The sequence below is a fragment of the Nymphalis io genome, chromosome 19, assembly GCF_905147045.1.
Source record: "Nymphalis io chromosome 19, ilAglIoxx1.1, whole genome shotgun sequence".
NCBI lineage: Eukaryota > Metazoa > Arthropoda > Insecta > Lepidoptera > Nymphalidae > Nymphalis > Nymphalis io.
The window spans coordinates 10,124,748-10,146,785 of record NC_065906.1 but is presented as its reverse complement, the minus strand read 5'-3'; the positions used below and the strand labels follow the sequence as shown (position 1 = coordinate 10,146,785).

Genomic DNA, 22,038 nt, shown 5'->3' with positions numbered 1-22,038 from the left:
GCCATTTATTTTTTGTTTTTAATTTTTTACAATATGCTTTTTATATTATCATTTAATAATTAAGGCATTAACAGTTTCATTAAATAAATGTATCAATACATTAAAAAAATAAATATAAACAGTGAACGAGAAACTTATAAAAATGGGTATTCCATAAAATGAAATGAATCGATTGTTATTCATAAATGAAGTCTTAAAACAAAGCATAATGTTAATGAGGTCCATTCAATAGGGCTACGTTGTCAAAACATGGAACTATGTACAAAAACTACTCGTACAGATATAGATAGAATTATTAGGATGGACTTATTCGAAATTATTTAACTGGCAACATTGTCAATTAAACATTTCGCCCACCGAAAAATACATATACTTATATATTATATATCATATATTTCAGGTTTGAATTATTATGAGAAAGAAAACGAATATTACAACTAAAGTTTTATTCAAACACTAACGGTGACTGGCCTAACTGAAATATAAGAAACCTTCGTTATCTGTGAACTGTCGCAGGCTGGGTGGGGGAAGAAGTATCAAATAAAAAATTTCATTATAATAATAATAACGTCATGATTTTTGTGTTATCCGTAGTTGTTTAATATCAAACAAAAGTAACAACAAAACCCCTCTATTTATACATAAATTAAGATAATTTATACAGATACGAATCAACTGAGCAATGTTCGTCGTATTTTGTACTTTCATATATGTGACATTGCACATGTATTAATTAATCTTAATGTTTACAAATTTTATAAACAAATTACAGCATTATTTAATTGCCGCTCTTTTCAATGCTGCGAGAGTTCACAGATTATTAACACGGCTTAAATCGATATAGACAACACAAAATAAAGAGGTTCGAAATAAGTTCAAACTTTTTATTTATTTAAATCGAATCACTATATAACACATCTAGTATTATGACACGAACGTCAATTGAACAGAACAAGGGATGAATTTTTTTTTTAAATGAACCGTACACCGAAAATCTAATTACAGGCTTTGATTTACAATTATTATCATTATTATATATATTTTTTAAACTATTGTACTAGGAAAAATTGTCCGGAAGAAATTAAAAATTTGTGCCGTATAGTGCTGCATTTTCCAATTAATAATTTCAGGTGAAACACTGCCGTGGATCGTATTTTAAGAAATAAAGACACATAACCTTATCTTAGGGAGAAAAAAATTTCATCTATGACTCAATCCACAGCAGATAAGGCTAGAGTATTAAATATTAAAATTTCTTTATTCTTGGTAATTCCCCGGCTACGTCGTTGTCGCTTTAGCCTACCATAATCACTTATCTTTCTATAGACAAGCATTTGTATGGTGATAGAAGCGGGATTTTTTACAAAGCGATTAAAATCTAACGACAATCGACACAGACGAAGGAACCAAACCAAAACAGATTCGCATTCACACTGCATTCATTTCGAGACACGTTTATTTTATGTACAAAAACAAGTTGTCATACACACCGCATTGTGAGTGCGACTCTGTTTGAAAACAACGCTAAAGTATACGCAGCAAAATGTGCATTAGAATCGCAGCTTTATCCGTTATGAAATATATTTTAATTTACACAATAATGATGAATATACTTTAGCGGTTACAAAAAAAAAATACGTTTGTATTACAAAACGAAACCGCACTTACGCTATTGAGGCTTAAAACTTTGCATACCAGAATATACTCTTACGACATCACAATGTCTTTATTGCATATATGAAAGTCTAAATTTGATAAAGATTACCAACGATTTAATTTCAAAACCGTTTACTACTATTGGTCCATAATACAGATAAGAAATAGTATCGATGATTAATTTTTTTTTTAATCTGTGAAAATATCTCAAAACGAGAAATTGAACTAATTTAATTCGTTATATAGGAATTTTATCTATCAAGAATAGAGATATGTTTTATAAAGTGGAAGTTAGTTACCGGCGAAGGATCTTCGTCCTTATGGCGAATGTTTTAAGACTCAATACGTAAGGACCGTCGTGGCGTTCTAGTTGGCTCCGAAGGCGTCCGCCAGCTCGGTTTGGCAGTCGAACTTCTCCGAGCTGTCGGTGTGCTCCGGGTAGAACTCCCTGTATATCTTGTCCAGCAGCGCTTGTCTGGAAACGATGTACGATCACGGTTAACACTTTGCAACTGCAATATGGTAATTACTTAGTGTTTATATGTTTTTTCTTTTTTAATTTGGTATCATGTGTCTTATAACTTATAATTTTACCTAGTATGCACATATGTGTACTTTTAAAATTGTCTCATTTATTGTTTTACTTCCTTGAGTTTATATGTGTGTGTGTGCGTATCTTGGATGCACGGGCGCGCGCACTATTGCGTGCACTATATGCGCGCACGTTGGTGTGCGTGTGCGTGTGTGGGTGAGTGTGTGTGTGTGTTTGTGTGAGAGAGAGAGAGAGATAGAGAGAGATCGATAGAGATAGAGAGATATATAGAGCCACCGAAAGAGTGAGTGAGTGTGTGTGACAGTGTACCTGTGATTGTATCTATACAGCAGCATTCACTAACAGCTTCAACTTACTTAGCAGCGAGACCACCTCCAGGCGGCAGACCGGGTATATTCTCTTTCACCAGTTCTTTGAGCATGTGAGAGAAGTGGTTGGAAGTTTCCTCTTCTTGTCCAGCACTTTGCTCTATCAAAACTGGAATATAAATTGAAAAGATTATATTATCTACTGAGTTGCAGCACACTGGAAATTATTACATGATAAATCATATATACTCTTATATATAAACTGAATACATACAAAAGTTGACTGTTTATTAATGTATAATAAATTGGAATGTTTTCTTATAAGTAACAAGTTCTTAACTTTTTTTTTAGCAAGACTCTAGCGTATGTATATGAAATTAAAGTAATAACTTTTTTTATCATTTGGACTATTAAGAGAACTATACATGGCATATTTTCGTCCAGTCAAAGGTGTTTAATTTACAAACATCTTAAAACACTATCCCATTTATAACATCAGTAAGAAAGGTAAGGAGAATTTAAAACAATGTTACATTGATTTTCTTCTTACCTTTGTATGTATATGAAATATTTGCTGTACCAATATATAACAAAAATTAAAAAAAGACAGTGGTAATTTTAACAATAAAAGCTTTAGAGTGAGAAGAATGTATTAGGCATTTCCATTCACAATATGATTATACTCTTTTTTTCTTACAACTGAGCATGAAGTTTGTTCTAATGTTACGTACCATTACTTAATGGAATCAAAATTATTTTAAACTTATTTAAGTCCAAAATTAATACAAAAAATAAAGAGGGTTTTAATAACTCCTTTTACGGAGAGGTCAACGCCATAACATAATTACACATGTATGAAAGGCAGACCGTATTTTCCCAATATTACTGGAACTGCAATCGAATAGTCGATAAAGGCCTACGAACTCCACAACGCACGTAGCACAATACAATGTTTGTTAGACAATTTATATTTTCTTGTTTTACATTCACGTACAATACATTTCGTATACACACACGTTTATATATGTGCGGGCGGCACACACTAACCTATTTTTTAGATTAATAACTTCATCTTCATTGGTTTACAAAATTGAGGTCTGTAGCTTCGTGGTTTGGTGGATGCTGTACTACAACTTTTAAATATTTCACACATTCATTAGATTACGATGTCCTCCTAAACAATTTCGGCTGTGGCGGCCATTCTTAAGAGAGATTTCAAATTAGCCAATTGCGCAGTACAATATAGTGCACAAGTGTGTGCAATAACACAAGTGCATTCTCAAATCCTTCACTGTTGTAATCCGATGGGACGGAAATCGGTCACGACCGGAAAAAGATCAAGACGCCGTGTAAACATTGACTTCGAAGCTACATGGAATTTCTCGATAAAAAACACAAAACCGTTTTATTCGTTGACCCGACCCGAGTTTTGAATTCAAAACCTCGAGAATTATTTATTAGATAGCCTAACGAAGTAGTCAGTCGCATTAATAATATCAAATATATTTATGCTAAATATATTTACGCAGCAATTATTGATTTATATGACTCAACTGCACGAGTCGCGGTGTGATCACATCATCCACAGAATAATGTTAATTGAATAATAATCGAACGATGACCCGATGACTTACGTATGTACCCATCATGTTAACTAAATTGTTATGAATATGTGTTTTGTTTATTTATTTTATTAAGATTATTTAATTTTGACATAAATAAAAATGTGTATTTATGTCAAAATGCATCCAGCGCAACCCGTGATCCAGCGAGTCGTAAGCCTCATAGCCATTGTAGATCTTCGTTTGTAGAAAGAGCCGAAAGTTATGAAAGTTACATAATACACCGTGATAATACGTAAGTAATGGACTTGTCCCGTGACCAAAATTTGACGTATTGCATTAAATAAAACTTCTAGAAGAAGTTCAAAATAATCATTATTGTCGAATGCATTTTCTCTAGCCTCTCAGAGAAATTTAATGCGATTGAAGGTAATAATAATTATACCTCTCGTTACTGTAAAACGTTTCATATTTCTTAGAATTAAATATACAAATTTTATATATATATAGATATATATATATACCTGAAAGTAAACTTAAACTAAACGCACGCGTTTGCATGTTCTTTCAGAAAAACAATCACCATAGTTTCCGCACATATGTAACTTATGTTCGCTCTTTAGCATAACCGCTTAATAAATCGACTATTTGTCGAATTTTCTTCCATTAACTAAAAAATCGATTCCATGTTTGTCAATGTGTACAATGATCAAATTAACACACACATACGCTAACTTAAAGCTGAAGAATAAGCGTTCGGGCCACAAAAAGATCATCATACATTTGGGGGGTGTGTCAAACTTGCTTCATACTCATTCAAATTTCATCAAAATCGGATCAACGGTTTAGCGGTGAAAGCGTAACGGTATAGATTTTAATCGGAAAATATCGTTATATTCGACTTACATCTTGTACTTATTGTTTGTCGGCTGTATAAAGAATGTCAACGCCTTAAATATATTCAAAATGCAATTATCTCTCAAATATAACCGAATATAATTAATATTCGATAAAAAGTAAATACGAATAAATAATGAATCTGAAATATCGGACAGTGCAAACAATCAATAGGATACCGTAAATAGTTATTCCCCGAAAACGATTCTCACATTTCATGCGCCGATACCCAATAGGTCACATACATACTCTTTGTGCACTTTAATGAAAAATTCACGGTCGTCCAGTCAAAATAATACAAATACGATATAACTCAAAATATATTACGCATTGATTGGCAATCGCATGCTTTATAATTAACGAACGTTAAATATTTTTGAACGTTGTCGAGTAATTTGACGAAACAATTAACGTTATTTCTTTTGTCAACAATTGAAGCGAAGATGTAAAGCGCAATTGATGTGGATTCTATTTATCGTTCCGTGTATGTTAACCTTTACCGTTAGTTCATTTTCGTCAATATAATAAGTAATCATTATTAGTATTATTATTATTATATACTAAGCCCAGACGGCCTAGTGGTAAGAACGCGTGAATATTAACCGATGATATTGGGTTCTAACCCGGGCAAGCACCACTGAATATTTATGTGCTTAATTTGTGTTTATAATTCATCTCGTGCTTGACGGCGAAGGAAAACATCGTGAAGAAACCTGAATGTGTCTAATTTCATTGAAATTCTGCCACACGTGTATTCTACCAACCCGCATTGGAGCAGCGTGGTGGAACCAGCTCCAAACCTTCTCCTCAAAATGGACAGGGAGGCCTTAGCCCAGCAGTGGGACATTAACAGGCTGTTACTAGGCTGTTACTCACTAAACACTATTGAGTTTCTTGCCGAATTAGTGGTAGCTTTTTATATCATTTTTTATGTAAAATTCCTGAATTAAGTTTTATTTTTACATCGGCCTTTTTCCTTATATAGTTACCTGAAAAGTCAAATGACCCCATTCCACCTGATGGTAAGTGGTAGTAGAGTCCAAACACGACGACGGCCAGTACAGTCGGAAAGAATGAAAGCCCTAAACGCGCTTGACTAAATTTACTATTTGTGTGTTATCTAACTTTATATATAAGCAGAAGAATTTATATTTTATTCATTTCGGTTTTACTCGCGTTAAACGTTACCGCTCCGATCCATGGGCTAACTAACGCAATTTTTTTTTTAAATTGGACTGGTAGATCGGTAGATTATTGCGTTCAAAAAAGCAAACTCTTCAGCTTTATAGTATTTTTTTTGTTTGTCAAAGTAGAAACTACAAAATAAAAAGAAAAGAAAAAAGTCAGACCGGAGAAGAACTGGCAAAAGAAAGTCGGCTGGTTTTCTTTTCGGCAAATTTTGTTATTGTTTCCAATATAAGAAAGCCAAGAGGCGATCGTTTCATTCGCAAGTGCTATCTATGAACGCATAATACGCTGTGCTATTTATTTTTTAATTAGCTACAAAGACAGTTCTCAAGTTATCTGAGAGTTAGTTTTATACAACAATATCGCTAAACAAAAATTACTAACTCTAGCAGTCGAATTGGTATGAGTACAATCCCAGCATACCTTCAAAACTATACATTCTCATACGAGGATAATGAAATAACGCAAAGTTAAAATTCACTAGTTATATCCTTATTGAGTTGTAATTTTTTAAACGTATTCTTTATCAACCCCTATTTAATAAATAACAAATATAAGCAATTCCCTGTATCCCTTTCATCCCATTCTTATGTTACACACATAATTAAAGTAATAATATTAATATTAAAATGCTTCAAGAGGGTGGCCTATTTCACGCAAAGAATCTACGTACCTACTCTACTGCGTCTCATAATAGGGTCAGAAGCGGGGCATCGCCCGAGGCGACTTAGTAGAATGTAGAATACGCTAAGATGCACCGATGCTATTCTATTACAGATCCCCAAGTTGAAATATTAAAACATATTAAATTTTTCATATTGAAAAAATATTGAAATTATAATGTGAGTAAAAAATTTTACAACTGTCCTTATTATATATACTGCGTGATAATAATATATATAAACAAGTATATATCATGACTGACATACGTGTTTTTACATAAAATAGATAAGAGAACAGGCAATTTTACAATTTATTTATTTTTTAAATTTACTGGTGGTAGAGCTTTGTGCAAGCTCGTCTGGGTAGGTACCACCCACTCATCAGATATTCTACCGCAAAACAGCAATACTTGATATTGTTGTGTTCCGGTTTGAAGGGTGAGTGAGCCAGAGTAATTACAGGCACAAGGGACATAAAATCTTAGTTCCCAAGGTTGATGGCGCATTGGCTATAAGCGATGGTTGACATTTCTTACAATGCCAATGTCTAAGGGCGTTTGGTGACCACTTACCATCAGGTGGCCCATATGCTCGTCCGTCTTCCTATTTTATAAAAAAAAAAAAAAAAAAATGACGGGCCACCTGATGGTAATTGGTTACAACCGCCCATAGACATTGGCGATGTGAGAAATATCAACCATTTCTTAAATCGCCAATGCGCCACCAACCTCGGGAACTAAAATGTTGATATTGCTTGTGCCTGTTGTCACACTGGCTCTTATCAGTGTTTAAAATGGAACACAACAATATTAAGTATTGCTGTTTGGCGGTACAATATCTGATGAGTGGGTGGTACCCACCCAGACGGGCTTGCAGACAGCCCTACTACCAAATTCATCTTATATGTTTTTTTTTTTTTTTTTTATAGAAAAGGAAGGCGGACAAGCATATGGGCCACCTGATGGTAAGTGGTCACCAACGTGTGTATGTTCTGTAGTTATTATATATTACGATATAAACGCAAACGCAAGAAATTTCTGCTATTCGCAAAATCGTTGAATACAGACTTGCTTATTTTCACGTAATATAATATGTGCATATTTTTACGTCACCATACACTTAAGAAATATTGTACCGAGGAATACTTAAAAAATATTGCAATTTTTCATAGGGTAACATTTCAAGTTCGAATTTGAGTACGAATAAAGTTGCTAGATTTCAAAATGCAATTCCGGTCTCTTCATTCAATTAAGCCGGACACTTTTCGTTTAAAGCCAGATATAGTAAAAAAGTAAAAAGTAACAGCCTGTAAATGTCCCACTGCTGGGCTAAGGCCTCCTCTCCCTATTTGAGGAGAAGGTTTGGAGCTTATTTCACCACGCTGCTCCAATGCGGGTTGGTGGAATACACATGTGGCAGAATTTCGATGAAATTAGACACATGCAGGTTTCCTCACGATGTTTTCCTTCACCGAAAAGCACGAGATGAATTATAAACAGAAATTAAGCACATGAAAATTCAGAGGTGCTTGCCCGGGTTTGAACCCACGTTCATCGGTTAAGATTCACGCGTTCTTACCACTGGGCCATCTCGACTTCGAAGCCAGATATATTTTTTTTAAATCAAAACGTGCTTTTTAAAATTAGCTGCCTTAGATACATCGTATTTATAATATTAGTTACTACTTCGGTCACTCTACAAGCGATGCGTGCGACTGCGTTACACTCTATGTAATATACGCTTGACATAAGCCGGACAGACCGGACAGGCCGGATAGACCGAACTCGTATACAATATTTGACCAGATACGACCGTCAAAAACGAAACACATCAAGTTAAAGCCTGCCAACCTCTAACTGCAATATTTCTATATGCAACGTTTCTAAACTAAACTCAAGGCTTAACTTCTGATACTTAAACGCGTATCTTTATATGTTTGTACATAAGAATAATATTTTTTAATTTTTTATACATACTAATATTATGAAGTCGAAAGCAATTATGTCTGTCTGTCTGTTACGCTTGTGCCGTCAGCACATCGCCTTTTTAGTTGTACTGAATATTTATGCATGACAAAATCATAACAATTAGTTATTCGAACATTGTTAATACATTAATCAATCAGTCAGTACAGGGTACTCAAACAATTGTGACGTGTCGTAAATAAATATATATTATTCCTTCGGTCTTTGAGTATTGGCTAGCCTCATACCTGGATCAGTCTCTCAATAATATACGCCTCAGTATCTCAAGATAGCCTACACGCCAAACGCTTTCACGGCTAAAACACTGAACCGATGTTGATAAAATTTGGTATGAAAAACGTTTGAACCCCAAGTATATAAATACCACTTTTTGAAACAGCACAGCTCCTCCGGTACAACGACATAGCCTATAAGTTATATATCAATATGATAAGTATGTCTGACGTTAATCCAGCATTAAAAAAATATTAATACAATACGCATAGAATATATAATATACAAAATCACATGTATATATGTATTTATAACTCGAGGATATTGGACGTGATTGTTATGTACCGGTGATACTGTAATCCTGTTTTTACACTTTTATATTTTAATCATAAAACGCATCGATTAATTGATCATTCATTTCCAACGAACCTGTTCTAGTTTAGTCTGCAAATAATTACTTACAACTTGATAAGAGTATGATAAGGACGCGGGTATTATTATATAATTAAATAAAACATGTTATTTTATATTGATATCGATGATATTAATTCGCATACTGCGCAAGAAGTAAGAAATATGGCACCATTTTACTGCACAATGATCATGCCATGAAAAAACAGCCTTAAAAGCACTTCTTTTCAGTTTATCTGTGAAATCTACCACCAACAGTGCTACTCTATAAAAGCTCACTTCATTACCCGTGAAATATTGACAACCGAGTTATGGTGATATACTATTTTGATGCGTGTATTCTTGAAATGTTATAATTATTACGGTCAATTTCGCTTCACTTCACTTTCTAATATATCACGACAATTTTCTGCGATGAGTCTCAAGTTAGTTCTCACAGGACAGCCCTACAGTTCTAATGTACCTATCGAGAATATCCGGTAAGGAAATCATTAAATACTGTTTTTCATCAATCAAAATATATGCATGCAATAATCAACTCAACGAATACTAACTCCGAGCTCTGTAATCCTTATAATCCCATACTATATATGAATAAGGGCTTATTTATAAACGTCTTTTTTTCAGCCTTTTACCGTCCACTGCTGGACGAAAGCCTCCCCCATAGAACGCCAACCATCCCGATTTATATTTTTTAAATATAAATTTTTAATTAATTTATTGTAACATGTAAAATGATCTGAAACGAATATTCTGTTCAGGAAGGATGCTTCGAAAACCTTAATGATAAAAAATAAAATTTTGTATATATAACACATATATCAACATTGCATTAATAAAATTTAACATGTTACGTGTATTATTTTTAAGTAAATAACATCAATATAATAAAACGTTTTTTCGTTTTAATATAATGTTGGTTACATCAATCTTATTAGCAATCATTAATTACAAATATATATTTCATTTAAAAACTCACGCAAATAAAACTACATATTCTTAGATTAGGATTACTTTAAACGTAACGATTGGTAGTAAATCCAATGTACGCATTTATGTACTCCGTCGAGAATACTCCTACGTGTCACGTAAACATTTTTTCTTATTCAAATTTAGACTTTATTATTAACAATACAAGGCTTAGGATACAACTAACAAAACAGAGGTCGTTATTCCGAGGCGATTTTTGAAACCTTTCGACCTTGACGTAACCTTTATATAAGCGATGTGACGTAAGATTAAGCTAGTTTTATGTGTATATAATTAGATTAATATGCATAACTACGTGTATTATAATAATTTACGATTTAAACGGGCGTTTTAATACATATGGTGATATACAATTTTGATACTTGTATCCCTGAAATGTTATAATTATTATGGGTCAATGTCGCATGTCACTTTCTGACATTTCGCGACCGATTACAGCGATGATTCGCGAGTTTGTTCTTAGAGAATAGCACTAGTGTACTGAGGAGTGATTGTACTGATAACGACATTAGGACATAGTTTCTAGTGTCAAGTCTCATCATCATTAAACACTTCAAAATTTGAAACCGATTGATCTCATACAGTGTCATATCTTTGATACGTGACGTTGGTAGAATAATTTCCGCTCAACTATCGTGGATACACGTCAGAAAAACTTTTTTTATTCAATTAATTTCAATTGTACGTTGAAAATTATAATAATATTAAAATATTTTTGATGTCTCATCGTACATAAGTACTACACAATTGTTTAAAAATTATATAATAAAAATATTTAATTATATATTTTTCTATAAAATATTATTTTTCAAATCGCACAAACCATTGATATAACTTAAAATAACGAGTGTCGTCTCTTCTTGGTGAATAGACATTTAACAGTTTTAAATTAGGAAAAACTCTACTGAGAAGTACGTAAGTTAGAAGTAAGTAAGTTAGAAGAAATCCTCGTACAAATCTTCTAAGCAAATGAAGCATAGTGAATGAAGGTATCAGTTTTTTTTTTAAATAATTCTTACAATGTAGAACACGAAACGACAATGATTGTCGCACTAAGCCTAATTGTAAATAAAACCTTATTATTTACGCTACAAATGAAGCCTTATCCGTTAAAATCGGAATTAATATAATTACTAAAAGATACCGTATTTGATTGAAACGAATGAAAAAACCGGGCTGCAAATAAAAAAAAAATAGTTTTTTTAATTACATCCTTATAGTTTTTCAATATTTTTAACAGTTTAAAAGCAGTCATTAGTTTTTTTATTGGTCTAAATTGCATTTTAATTGACAAGCCGAAGATGCATAGATCAAATTCATGTTCTGAATCGCACGGCAGCCCTGACAGTCCGCTGAGATATCGCAAATAGGATCGATAGAATCAACTAGGATTACAACTGAATACGTCATACGGCTTCGCTTCTTATACTAACGTAAAACGCTTCAACAAATCATTCGATAATAAAACGTCGCGAAGCGCGGACGCACGTTCATTGCTTTAACCCTTTTTTTTTCAAAATAAATATTATAATAATATATGCAATGAATAAATAAAAAAAAAGGATTTGGACTAAAGCAATGAAACGATTGATTCAATTTAAAACGAACTTTAATAATAAAATCGTAACATTGTAAATAACTCGCTTACAGTATTATGTATAATAAAATTTACGAATATATAATCGTTGACTACGCTACACTACACAATATCACAAAGATTTAAATTGACGAAATAATGTTATATAATGGACACTATATCTTGTTAAGAGAGGGAATCACATCTTCGTTACATTAATGGGGAACACATGGGCACATACTATTATCCTAAGCTACTTCACAATATGTTAGTTTTAACTTTTAATTACAAATGATGTATTTAGTTAGTGTAAATATCCGTATAATATTTGTAAATTTAAAAAATATATATCCAATGTTATTTTTTTTTTTTAATATGTTTAATTGTTTTAACATTAAAATGTTACTAATTCATTTTTATAAATTAAAAATAATTTAAATCAAATATATATATAAAATTGAAAAACGTCAATAATAATTTAAAAAAAATGCAACTGGCATAACATTTCAGATATTTTCACAAACTTGTTTACCCGATTGATAAATTAAAAAAAAAAAAAACTCGTCTATTCACGATCACAGAATAACTATTTATAGTGCATTTAATACATAACACACGTAAAAATAAAAACTAAACATATATTACAATTGATACTATTTGTATATGGTAACATTTATACATTTGTACTAAATATGATTTGATTATGTATGATTCAACTAAACAAATCTTATGGGAATATCATCATGAGCTTACATTGAAGCGATATGAATAATTTCGATCCAAAATCCGATATGAAATTCATGTACCTATATAAGTTAGACGAAGTAAAAATCATTTAAGATATTTTTTTAATAAGTCACATATACATTTTGGATCTGTTTTATGAGAAAAAAGGTTGTATAGGTTGAGTGAATTTTGGTATATTATCATTAACTATTTAATATTAAATGAGTTTTTATACTTTTTATCTATAAATATAATTATTATTTTATCTTAAATATTCTAATTCCTATATAATAAGGTAAAATATTGTTTAAATAGTATAGTATATATTAAATTTATTTTTTAATTGTAATTGGTGTCTTTGTATATAAGTTAAATAAATACGTAGGGAGTGATTATTATGTAATTATAAAGTATTTTTGTACTCAAATTGTTGTTTTCGACGATTTTGACATATATATATTTTTTTTATAGTATAGGTATGCGAACGGGCATATGGGCCACCTGATGGTAAATGATCACCAATGCCCATAGACATTGGCATTGTAGGAAATGTTAACCATCGCTTACTTCGCCAATGCGCCACCAACCTTGGGAACTAAGATGCTATATCCCTTGTGCCTGTATGGACTGGCTCACTCACCGGAACACAACCACACCAAGTACTGCTGTTTTGCGGTAGAATATCTAATGAGTGGGTGTGGTAACTACCAAGACGAGCTTGCACAAAGCCCTACTACCACCAGTAAAATTATTTATTATTTAAATTAAATATTACAACATCATGCTAAAAAACAGTTGAACAAGGTTAAAACGCTAACGGTTATTGACGATGTCAACACAAAAAAATATTTTGGCACATTTTATACGATTATAGGAAACCATGGTTTGTTTAAAATTTCAAGAGTTTTTTTTTTAATTTGGTCGAGTGAAGTTTTCATAACATGAAATAACATGTGTAATTATTTTCGAATCGATAATATGTCCATAGACCTTGAACGCCTATTCTCCAAAATACCTTTCTCTCTAGTCTATGGCGATCCATTTGATAAATGGTTACATTTGTAAAAATCTTTTTTTTTAAATTCGTTATATATTCTATCTGACAGAAACGGACTCTACTACAAATCGAATCAAACCTCATTAGTCAAAAACGTTTACGACGATAAGGTAATGACGTAATGCTTAAACGCATAACCATCATTGAGACGTTTGATTAAAAGCAACTATTTTAAAATACGATTCAGATCGATGCTTTAAAAAATTGTCAAATCAAAAAGGTCATTAAGAACTACGATGACAAATACAATCCTGTGTCTTAGTGCTTTATCGTCCCACGCAACTTTTTAGTTCACGATATCACGTTCGAAGATTATTAAGCCCACTCGTAATAAAAGTATATTCAAGAGGCTGAATTGAAAACGAGAAACAAACGAATATAACCATTGTGGTCTGTTTATTTATTAAGAAACGCTTCGAATGCCACGAGACATTTACAGTTCCGTTGTGAAGTTTATTTGTTAGTTAATTTAAACTCACGTAATATTTTAATTTTGATATAATAAAAATCGTATACGTTTTTTGTTGCCGAGATGGCCCAGTGGTGTGAACCCGGGCAAGCACCACTGAATTTTCACGAACCTTATTTGTTTTATAAATGATCTCATACTTGACGGTGAAGGAAAACATCGAGAGGAAACATGCATGTGTCTAATTTCACTGAAATTCTGCCACCACATTCCGCTAACCCGCACTGGACCAGCGCGGTGAAATTGGCTCCAACCCTTCTCCTCAAAAAAGGAGAAGCCTTGGCCCAGCAGTGGGTCATTCACAGGCTGTTACTATCTATTTGTATATTTTTAAAACACAGAATGCTTTTAACTATGGCCACTATTGTGACTTAAAATACCTAAAGCCCTTGTTCGACTCGCACTAAGATGGTCATCGTAGTATAATTAAAAATTATTCTGTATTCCATTTCACGCGCTCAATAATAACAAGTCGAGTCTATTCGAGTGTGACAATACAAGCTATCGCATTTCAATACTGATACATAAGGAGCCTTCTTTTAATGAATGACTATAAAAGACTGCTAAACAATTATACGTAAAACTTATACCAGAAGATACAGCGCGTTTCGGAGAAAGGTTTTAGTGTATAATATTATTATATACGTGTATTTCATGTTCTCGTATAATATAAACGAGAAATGTAAAAAATCAATGAAATAACGAAAGACAAAGATAATTCGGAGATTTGTATATATTATAGAGAAAACCTTCATCGACTTCAGAACTTATTTTTCTAGACTCGTTCTTTAATAATTACAGTTTTGATATGTGATAAAATACAAAGTAGTACTTTAGACCAAAGTTCAAACAAAATTCATTTCAAGGTTTATAAAAAAAAAACCTTTAAGAAATTGTAATAAAACATCGCGTGTCGTGGAAATTACCAAACAAAAAGCTTTGAGGCGATATTGTTTACGTGACAACAGTTTTGTTTATAGTCTATTTCAATAGAAATCGTACACACTATAAACTTGACGGTAACCATACTTCGGTGATGATAACCGAAACACTGCATATAAAACAAAGGACCCGCCGCGTCTGTCTCTCCGTCTTTCACAACGGGACAAACTCAAAAACTACTGAACGGGTCCTTATAAGATTTTCGGAGTGTTTCAAGAGAAAGGTTTTGGTGTATAATTCATTAGGGTTTTGTGTAAATTGGAGATACCGGAAAAAAAAAAACATGCCGATTGGGAGTTTTACTGGCGCCGCGTAAACAAATAGAGTTATATCATGTATTACTATATAAACGTCCTTTATATAGTAATGACGCTATACGGGTTTCCGAACAAATTTCTATCGATCTCCATGTACAGTCTGTAAATGTCCCACTGCTGACCTAAGTCCTCCTTTCCCTTTTTGAGGAGAAGGTTTGGAGCTTATTCCACCACGCTGCTCCAATGCGGGTTGGTAGAATACACATGTGGCATAATTTCAATGAGACACATGCAGATTTCCCCACGATTTTTTCCTTCACCGTCAAGCATGAGAAGAATTATAAACACAAATTAAGCACATGAAAATTCAGTGGTGCTTGCCCGGGTTTGAACCCACGATCATCAGTTAAGTTAGTTAAGATTCACGCGTTCTAACTACTTGGATGTTAGAGGCCATCTCGGCTCCATGTAGCATATAATAATGTTCCTCTAACCAAATTTTAGACAATATTAGACTAATTAATTGTGTAAAAGTGTGTGTGTGTGTGTGTTTGTGCAAACACATTGCTTTCATATACAATCTTATATTGCTCTCATTCCGATGGATGAGAATCCTGAACTCGATCGGAGAAAAGACCGTGAGCAGAAACGTTTTTAAATCTATTAAAATAGTATGAATGAGAAAGTAACTCGTATCTGTTATGCTTTATCGAGTAAACCAATAAACCGTTTTTAATGAAATTTGGTATAAAGCAAGCTTGAACCTCAAATATTGATATAGGCTACTTTTTACACCTAACACTTGGTACACTAAATATTGGTGATCGGTAGTAAGATATTTTATGAATGGATGGTATCTACCAGAGAGGCTTGCACAAAGCCCTAATATCGAATAAAATCCCGACCTTCTCTTGGCTGTATATCTTAGAGCAATGGACTTAAAAAAATAAAGAGTTTTTAAAAATTCATTTAATCAATTTGAGTTGAGTTCTATTTTTGAAAAAAAAAACGTTTAAATACTTTTGATTTCTAACAAATTCTATTGAAATCGACTGTACCGAACGATACCGGCTTGATTAAGAGTTCTCCGTATACATTTTAAAGTAACAAACCTAAACAGCGATAAACGCCAAGGTATTAACTTCACTATATCTAAGATACGGTTCCGTGTAAAATTAAAATTTATATTAGTCCAAAGATAATATTAAAAAAAAAAAACACTAAATACATTCGTAATAGTTATTTAAAAAAAAAAAAATGTTAATCGCGTCTAATTTAAACGACACAAGTGAAAACGTTCCGCGTCACAACGTTTCACTGGAACGTTACATACAGGATCGTGGCACTCGAATTCGACATTGACATTGTAATAAGACTTTTCATTTTAACAAAACCTTTGAATTTTATTAACCCAAGTGTTAACGCACACAGGTGAAACTTAACTAGCGCAAAGGCTGTTGCAGAACATACAATCTGAACTTGCGAAGCGTGAACTACAATACAACTTCTACAAATATTCGTTATTGACAACACGTAGCATGCAAAGCTGTCATACGGTAAACTAGATCATGCAATATCTCCACAAAAGCATCGATGTGTGTTTCGTACGTATTATATTTCACTGTTATATGTATTTTAACTCGACTATATATGTATATATATATGTTTGAATTTTATGGCCTTTCTAATCAATTTTCACTCCAACTACTTCTAGACAACCGAATAAATTTGTAAAACAGAAAACTGACAATATATATATAGGCATATTAACTTAAAAAGAAACAGTTATTTTTAAAATTACTGACAGACACTTATATTTTATTTATTTGTATGGGTTTGAAAAGAATCACCCTAAGACCAACTGCGTATATATATTTATGTATACTTTAACTAATAAAACGGGCGACATCGCCATCGTGGAATTTAGTTTGTGACGAAAACCCTTCAATCTGCCATTTTAATACACATAATGCCTATTGAAATTATACATATGAATTATTTAAATTATCAGGGGCCACTCTAAAATAAAAAAAAAATGTTGTTTTGGTAACTCGCAAATAGGCACATTAACTTAAAAAGAAACAGTTATTTTAAAATCACTGACAGACACTTATATTTTATTTATTTGTATAGATTTGAAGAGAATCACCCTAAGACCAAGAGCGTCACGTGCTTTCCGAGGCATGGAAGTGTAAGCGCTGCCAAATTCTTGGCAGCCACTGAAAATTTCTTGGCGGATAAAAAAACAACAGATGCAAATGCATCTTTATAGGCTTACTACGAGAACAATAAAGCAGTCAAATTGACATTTGAAAGGTGAATGGAAAAAAGCAATCACATAGACAACGAAATTGTTGTGTGCACGGATTAAAGTACTCCAATATACTGTCAACAGTACACTCTATAGCTTGTTGTTCTTAAAAGTCAAGCCAAATCTATCAAAGTATCACTTTATCGCAATCGAATCGAATAATATCGGAAACGTATCGTAACCGTTATAAATTAGTCGAATTTGCGCCCTTATAAGTTACACCGAACACAGAATTATGAACGGAAGAATGAAGTGACCAGAATGGCTGAAATGATACACATACACTGGAAACAGTATTAACATGAGTAAAATAATATCATATTTAACGACGGATATGCAAAAAATTGCTAATAATAGGATGCAATTTTACCTACAATTATAACTAAATAAGGAAAAATATTGACGTCCCATTAAATCTGCTATTCTATTCAATAACTTACAAACCCATAGTTATTAATAATAATGATCACGTAATTTTTTTATGATAATAAATTCAATGCTATGTAATAAATAATTTAATAGATCGATATTTCGTATAACATCTTTACCGCGTAATTTTTTTTTTTTTGCACACTATACAAAACAATAAGTATAATAAACTGCCATGCGTGCATTCGATTCTATTGTTTTAAATTATATCTATAAATGATATTTAATCAATTTATCCTTGAATTTATGTACACAAGTGAAATAGTACTTGAGATATTTCGATAATAATTACCAGAAATAATTTTCAACGATTTACTTCAACGGTTAATTCGGCGCCATTTTAAACGACTAAATATAATATCGTTTTTAATAATCGATTAATATCGTAATAAATATCCCTTGTTTATCTCCTATTTATCCGAAATCTCAAACCTTGTATAGTAATAGCAACAAGTACTTCACTTTTCAATTAATACACGAATATCGTATTAAAGAATTAACGACCATCTCGGAGATCGTAAGCCGATAAAATTGATTATATTTTTTTTATCACAATATGAATCACCTCGTCAAACAAAGCACTTTTAAGGCAATTTCATTATTTATATTTAGTTGATAGTATGTATAAATTCTTTTTTTTTTATTTCACTATGAGATATTGTAAAAATTACTGTTTGAGATTACTAATCTCAATATTTATATTTAACCTATATTAAATTTCTGTATCAATAATTCGATCAGTTTTAATATCGTAATTATATATATATAATCTTTATTTATCACTAGCATATTTTCACCTACAATTATTTACGTACTACATGTATCGCTCAAGAGTATTAAACATACTTGGGCATACAAATATTCTATATATTAAGCTACTCCATCTTCCTACTTCTTATTAAATTGGCAAAATATCTCAAACCTACAAGAAAAATTCATTTATTGTACCAACAGATCAAAACAACTACTGAGGAGCGTAGACTGTATGCTTTAATCTTTATCGGATTTGATTATAACTGCAAATTCGAGTGTTTAATGTTAACCCTGCACCTCCCTACCACTATTCCTATCGTCATCTGTCTGTGTGTCAGTCCGTGTTTGGGCGCAGGCATGCAGTAGAGAGTAATAGCAACCTGTGAGCCGTTGTCGGAGCGTCTCGTCCAGTTCCCGGTCAGCTCTTTGAGCTTCAGGATTTGGCTTCGGTGCAGCAGGGAACACCACCAGAACAATGCTCATGTTATCTTTGCTCCCCTGAAAAGGTTATGACTTAATTAGCTGTTTTCAAGTTTTACAAAAAATAGTGCTAAGGAGAATTGGGTAATAACAACTTTTTAATTTTTGTCAAAGAATAAAATATTTTTCAGTTTCAATTCAGTTTCAATTTCAATTAATGCTTTCTTATTGTACAAATGTAAAAGAATGACACAATTTCTACCATTGAATGAATAAAGAAAAACCCTATTGTTTGGTTTCATATCTGTATAAGCAAATATTATTTACTAGCAATTTTACCAAAAATAAATAAATTATTTACTTCAATAAATTTAAAATAGATGTATGACTTTACCTATAAAAGTGCTTAAAGGGATGATTAGTTACACCATGCTGTTTTTTCCTCTTTCAAATAATTAATCAATCATGGCAGAAAGAGAGAAATCAGCAGGACCATTGGTTTATAAAAAAATTAACAAGCAATCTTGAGTGTAATAGAGTTCTAAACATCAATTGTTTTTTCTGGAATATAGATTTACAATAAAGTTCTTATTAGTTTTAGAATTGTAATGCTATTCCAACCTTCAAATCATTGTGGTATTATTGTCTACAATATTATTCTTTTCATCTTCTTCATCAAATGCGATATTGGCATAAACATTGGTGTATGTAGCAAAAAACCAATTTTATATAAAAGTGTTTAAAATCTTAAATTTTGTTATATAAACATTCTATACACAGAATTTTCATTTCATAAAAACTATATTATATATAATACAATCACATTTAATCCCATTATATTTAAATGAGCTTGTTATTTTGGCTTCACTTGCACGGATTTAATAATTAGTTGATCAATCTGCATGAGGTGTAACCTCTGTAGGTCGAGTAATCATTTCATTATTATCATAAAGATCTATTTATCAAATTTCATTACTATAATTAGAAAAAGAAAATTCAAACTGACAAATTCTTATTTATAAATGTTATTCAATAATATTAGCTGTTCACTTATTTTATGTGAGGTATCAGCTCTGTTCTTATAATAGAGGTTTTACTTCGCATCTCATGTAAATAATTTTTAAATTTACATAATAAATAACTTCTCATAAGAGGTAAAGTTCTATTAAAAGTCAAATTATTAATATTACCTTACATATAGCTTGTGGCTTAAACAAGTTATCATTTTCGAGTTATAAATCCAAAAAATAAATTTATCAAACATTACTATATGCATTCAATGATATAATATGGATTGTCCATATTTAATGAAGAAGACTCCCTATTGTTCCATGTTTCCATTGATTTACTGCAAGGTAATTAAAACCTTGATTTGATAAATATGTGATGTGATGGTGTTTATGCAGTAAAACAAAGTGTGACCATTGTAATATTAAGTTACATTTTAGTATTTACCTTATAAAGACATGTGTCAATGACCTGATTAGTGATTGCCACAAGGTCATCCGTGAGCTGAAGTAACGAGTGCACATATGCGCACAGAGCCTTGTTGCTCATCACGTCCCATACACCATCACAGGCCAGCACCAGAAACTCGTCTTCTGCATCAAGTCGTTCGTGCACAGACACCTCGGGCTCTGGCGACACGAGCTGCTCGCAAGGTCCGCGATCCATTACCTTCTTGTACTCATAGTCACCTAAAGCCCGCGACACTGCCAAACTGCCGTTCACACGCTGTATCATAACTGAACCACCGGCTTGCACTATACGTGACTTTTCCGAAGGCAATTCCGGCTTATGGTCTCGTGTAGCAAATATCGGCGCTCCATTTCGTGCCAGAACCGCTCGAGAATCGCCACAATTTGCTATATATATCTGCTTAGGTGACACGAATGCACACACTGCTGTCGATCCCGATTTCTCTTCACCATTCGAAAGCTCGGGTAACTCTCGCATCTTCTTGTCGAGGTCTAGAAAACCAGCGCGGATTGCCTCCGTTATATCATCGCGCCGAAACTCTTCAGTTTGTAAGATACTCTCGAGTAAGTTATCGGCACAGTGAGCTGACACTCGTGCACCCGCATGGCCATCAAAAACGGCAAAATACGACCAGTCAGATAATGTTCCGTTTAGAGTGAGTTGCGCGTGGTGAGCATCCTCCATCTCCACGCGCCAGCCTTGCATCGACGCCACGCCATAGCGAAGACCGTTACCTTCTCCGTTCTCGTTATATTTTTTAGTCTCGGGCTTATTTAAAAAGGCCCCCATACTGAGTCCCGCTGTATTGTATCGCTATTCGCACATAGTATCCACACCATCAGGCACTCGAATAAACGTCGCGGCAGATAACGTTAAAGGCAAGTAAAAGCATCACTGGATCTAAGATACGATTTCGTCTCACAGGTAAATTATAAATCTGTTACACTGAATTGTTATTGGCACAGTTTTGATCAGTCCAGGTTATGATTTTGCAGTTTATTCTGCTTCTACGTAATTTGTAATGCTATGATGTTGCGTCGAACTCGGTGACAAATGGTGCTCTCTACGAAATCGTAAAACGAAAAAGCAACTTAAAAGAATGAATGGCGGACATAAATAGTAATTGTCTATGACTGGTTTTCAATAAAAATACATGTATACTTATGTTCTAAAGAATATGTGCAAAAGGTAAAC

General features: G+C 32.7%; 1 protein-coding gene across 1 annotated transcript; it reads right to left on the bottom strand.

Moving 5' to 3' along the window:
- Nucleotides 1–431: 431 nt before the first annotated feature.
- Nucleotides 432–21,948, bottom strand: LOC126776106 (protein phosphatase 1B). Its single transcript, XM_050498398.1, has 4 exons — nt 20,821–21,948; nt 19,326–19,443; nt 2,566–2,686; nt 432–2,131 (listed from the first exon to the last, which is right to left on the bottom strand). The coding sequence occupies exons 1-4, from the start codon at nt 21,631–21,633 to the stop codon at nt 2,023–2,025; spliced, it is 1,161 nt and encodes a 386-aa protein (XP_050354355.1). The 5' UTR covers nt 21,634–21,948; the 3' UTR covers nt 432–2,022.
- Nucleotides 21,949–22,038: the final 90 nt, after the last annotated feature.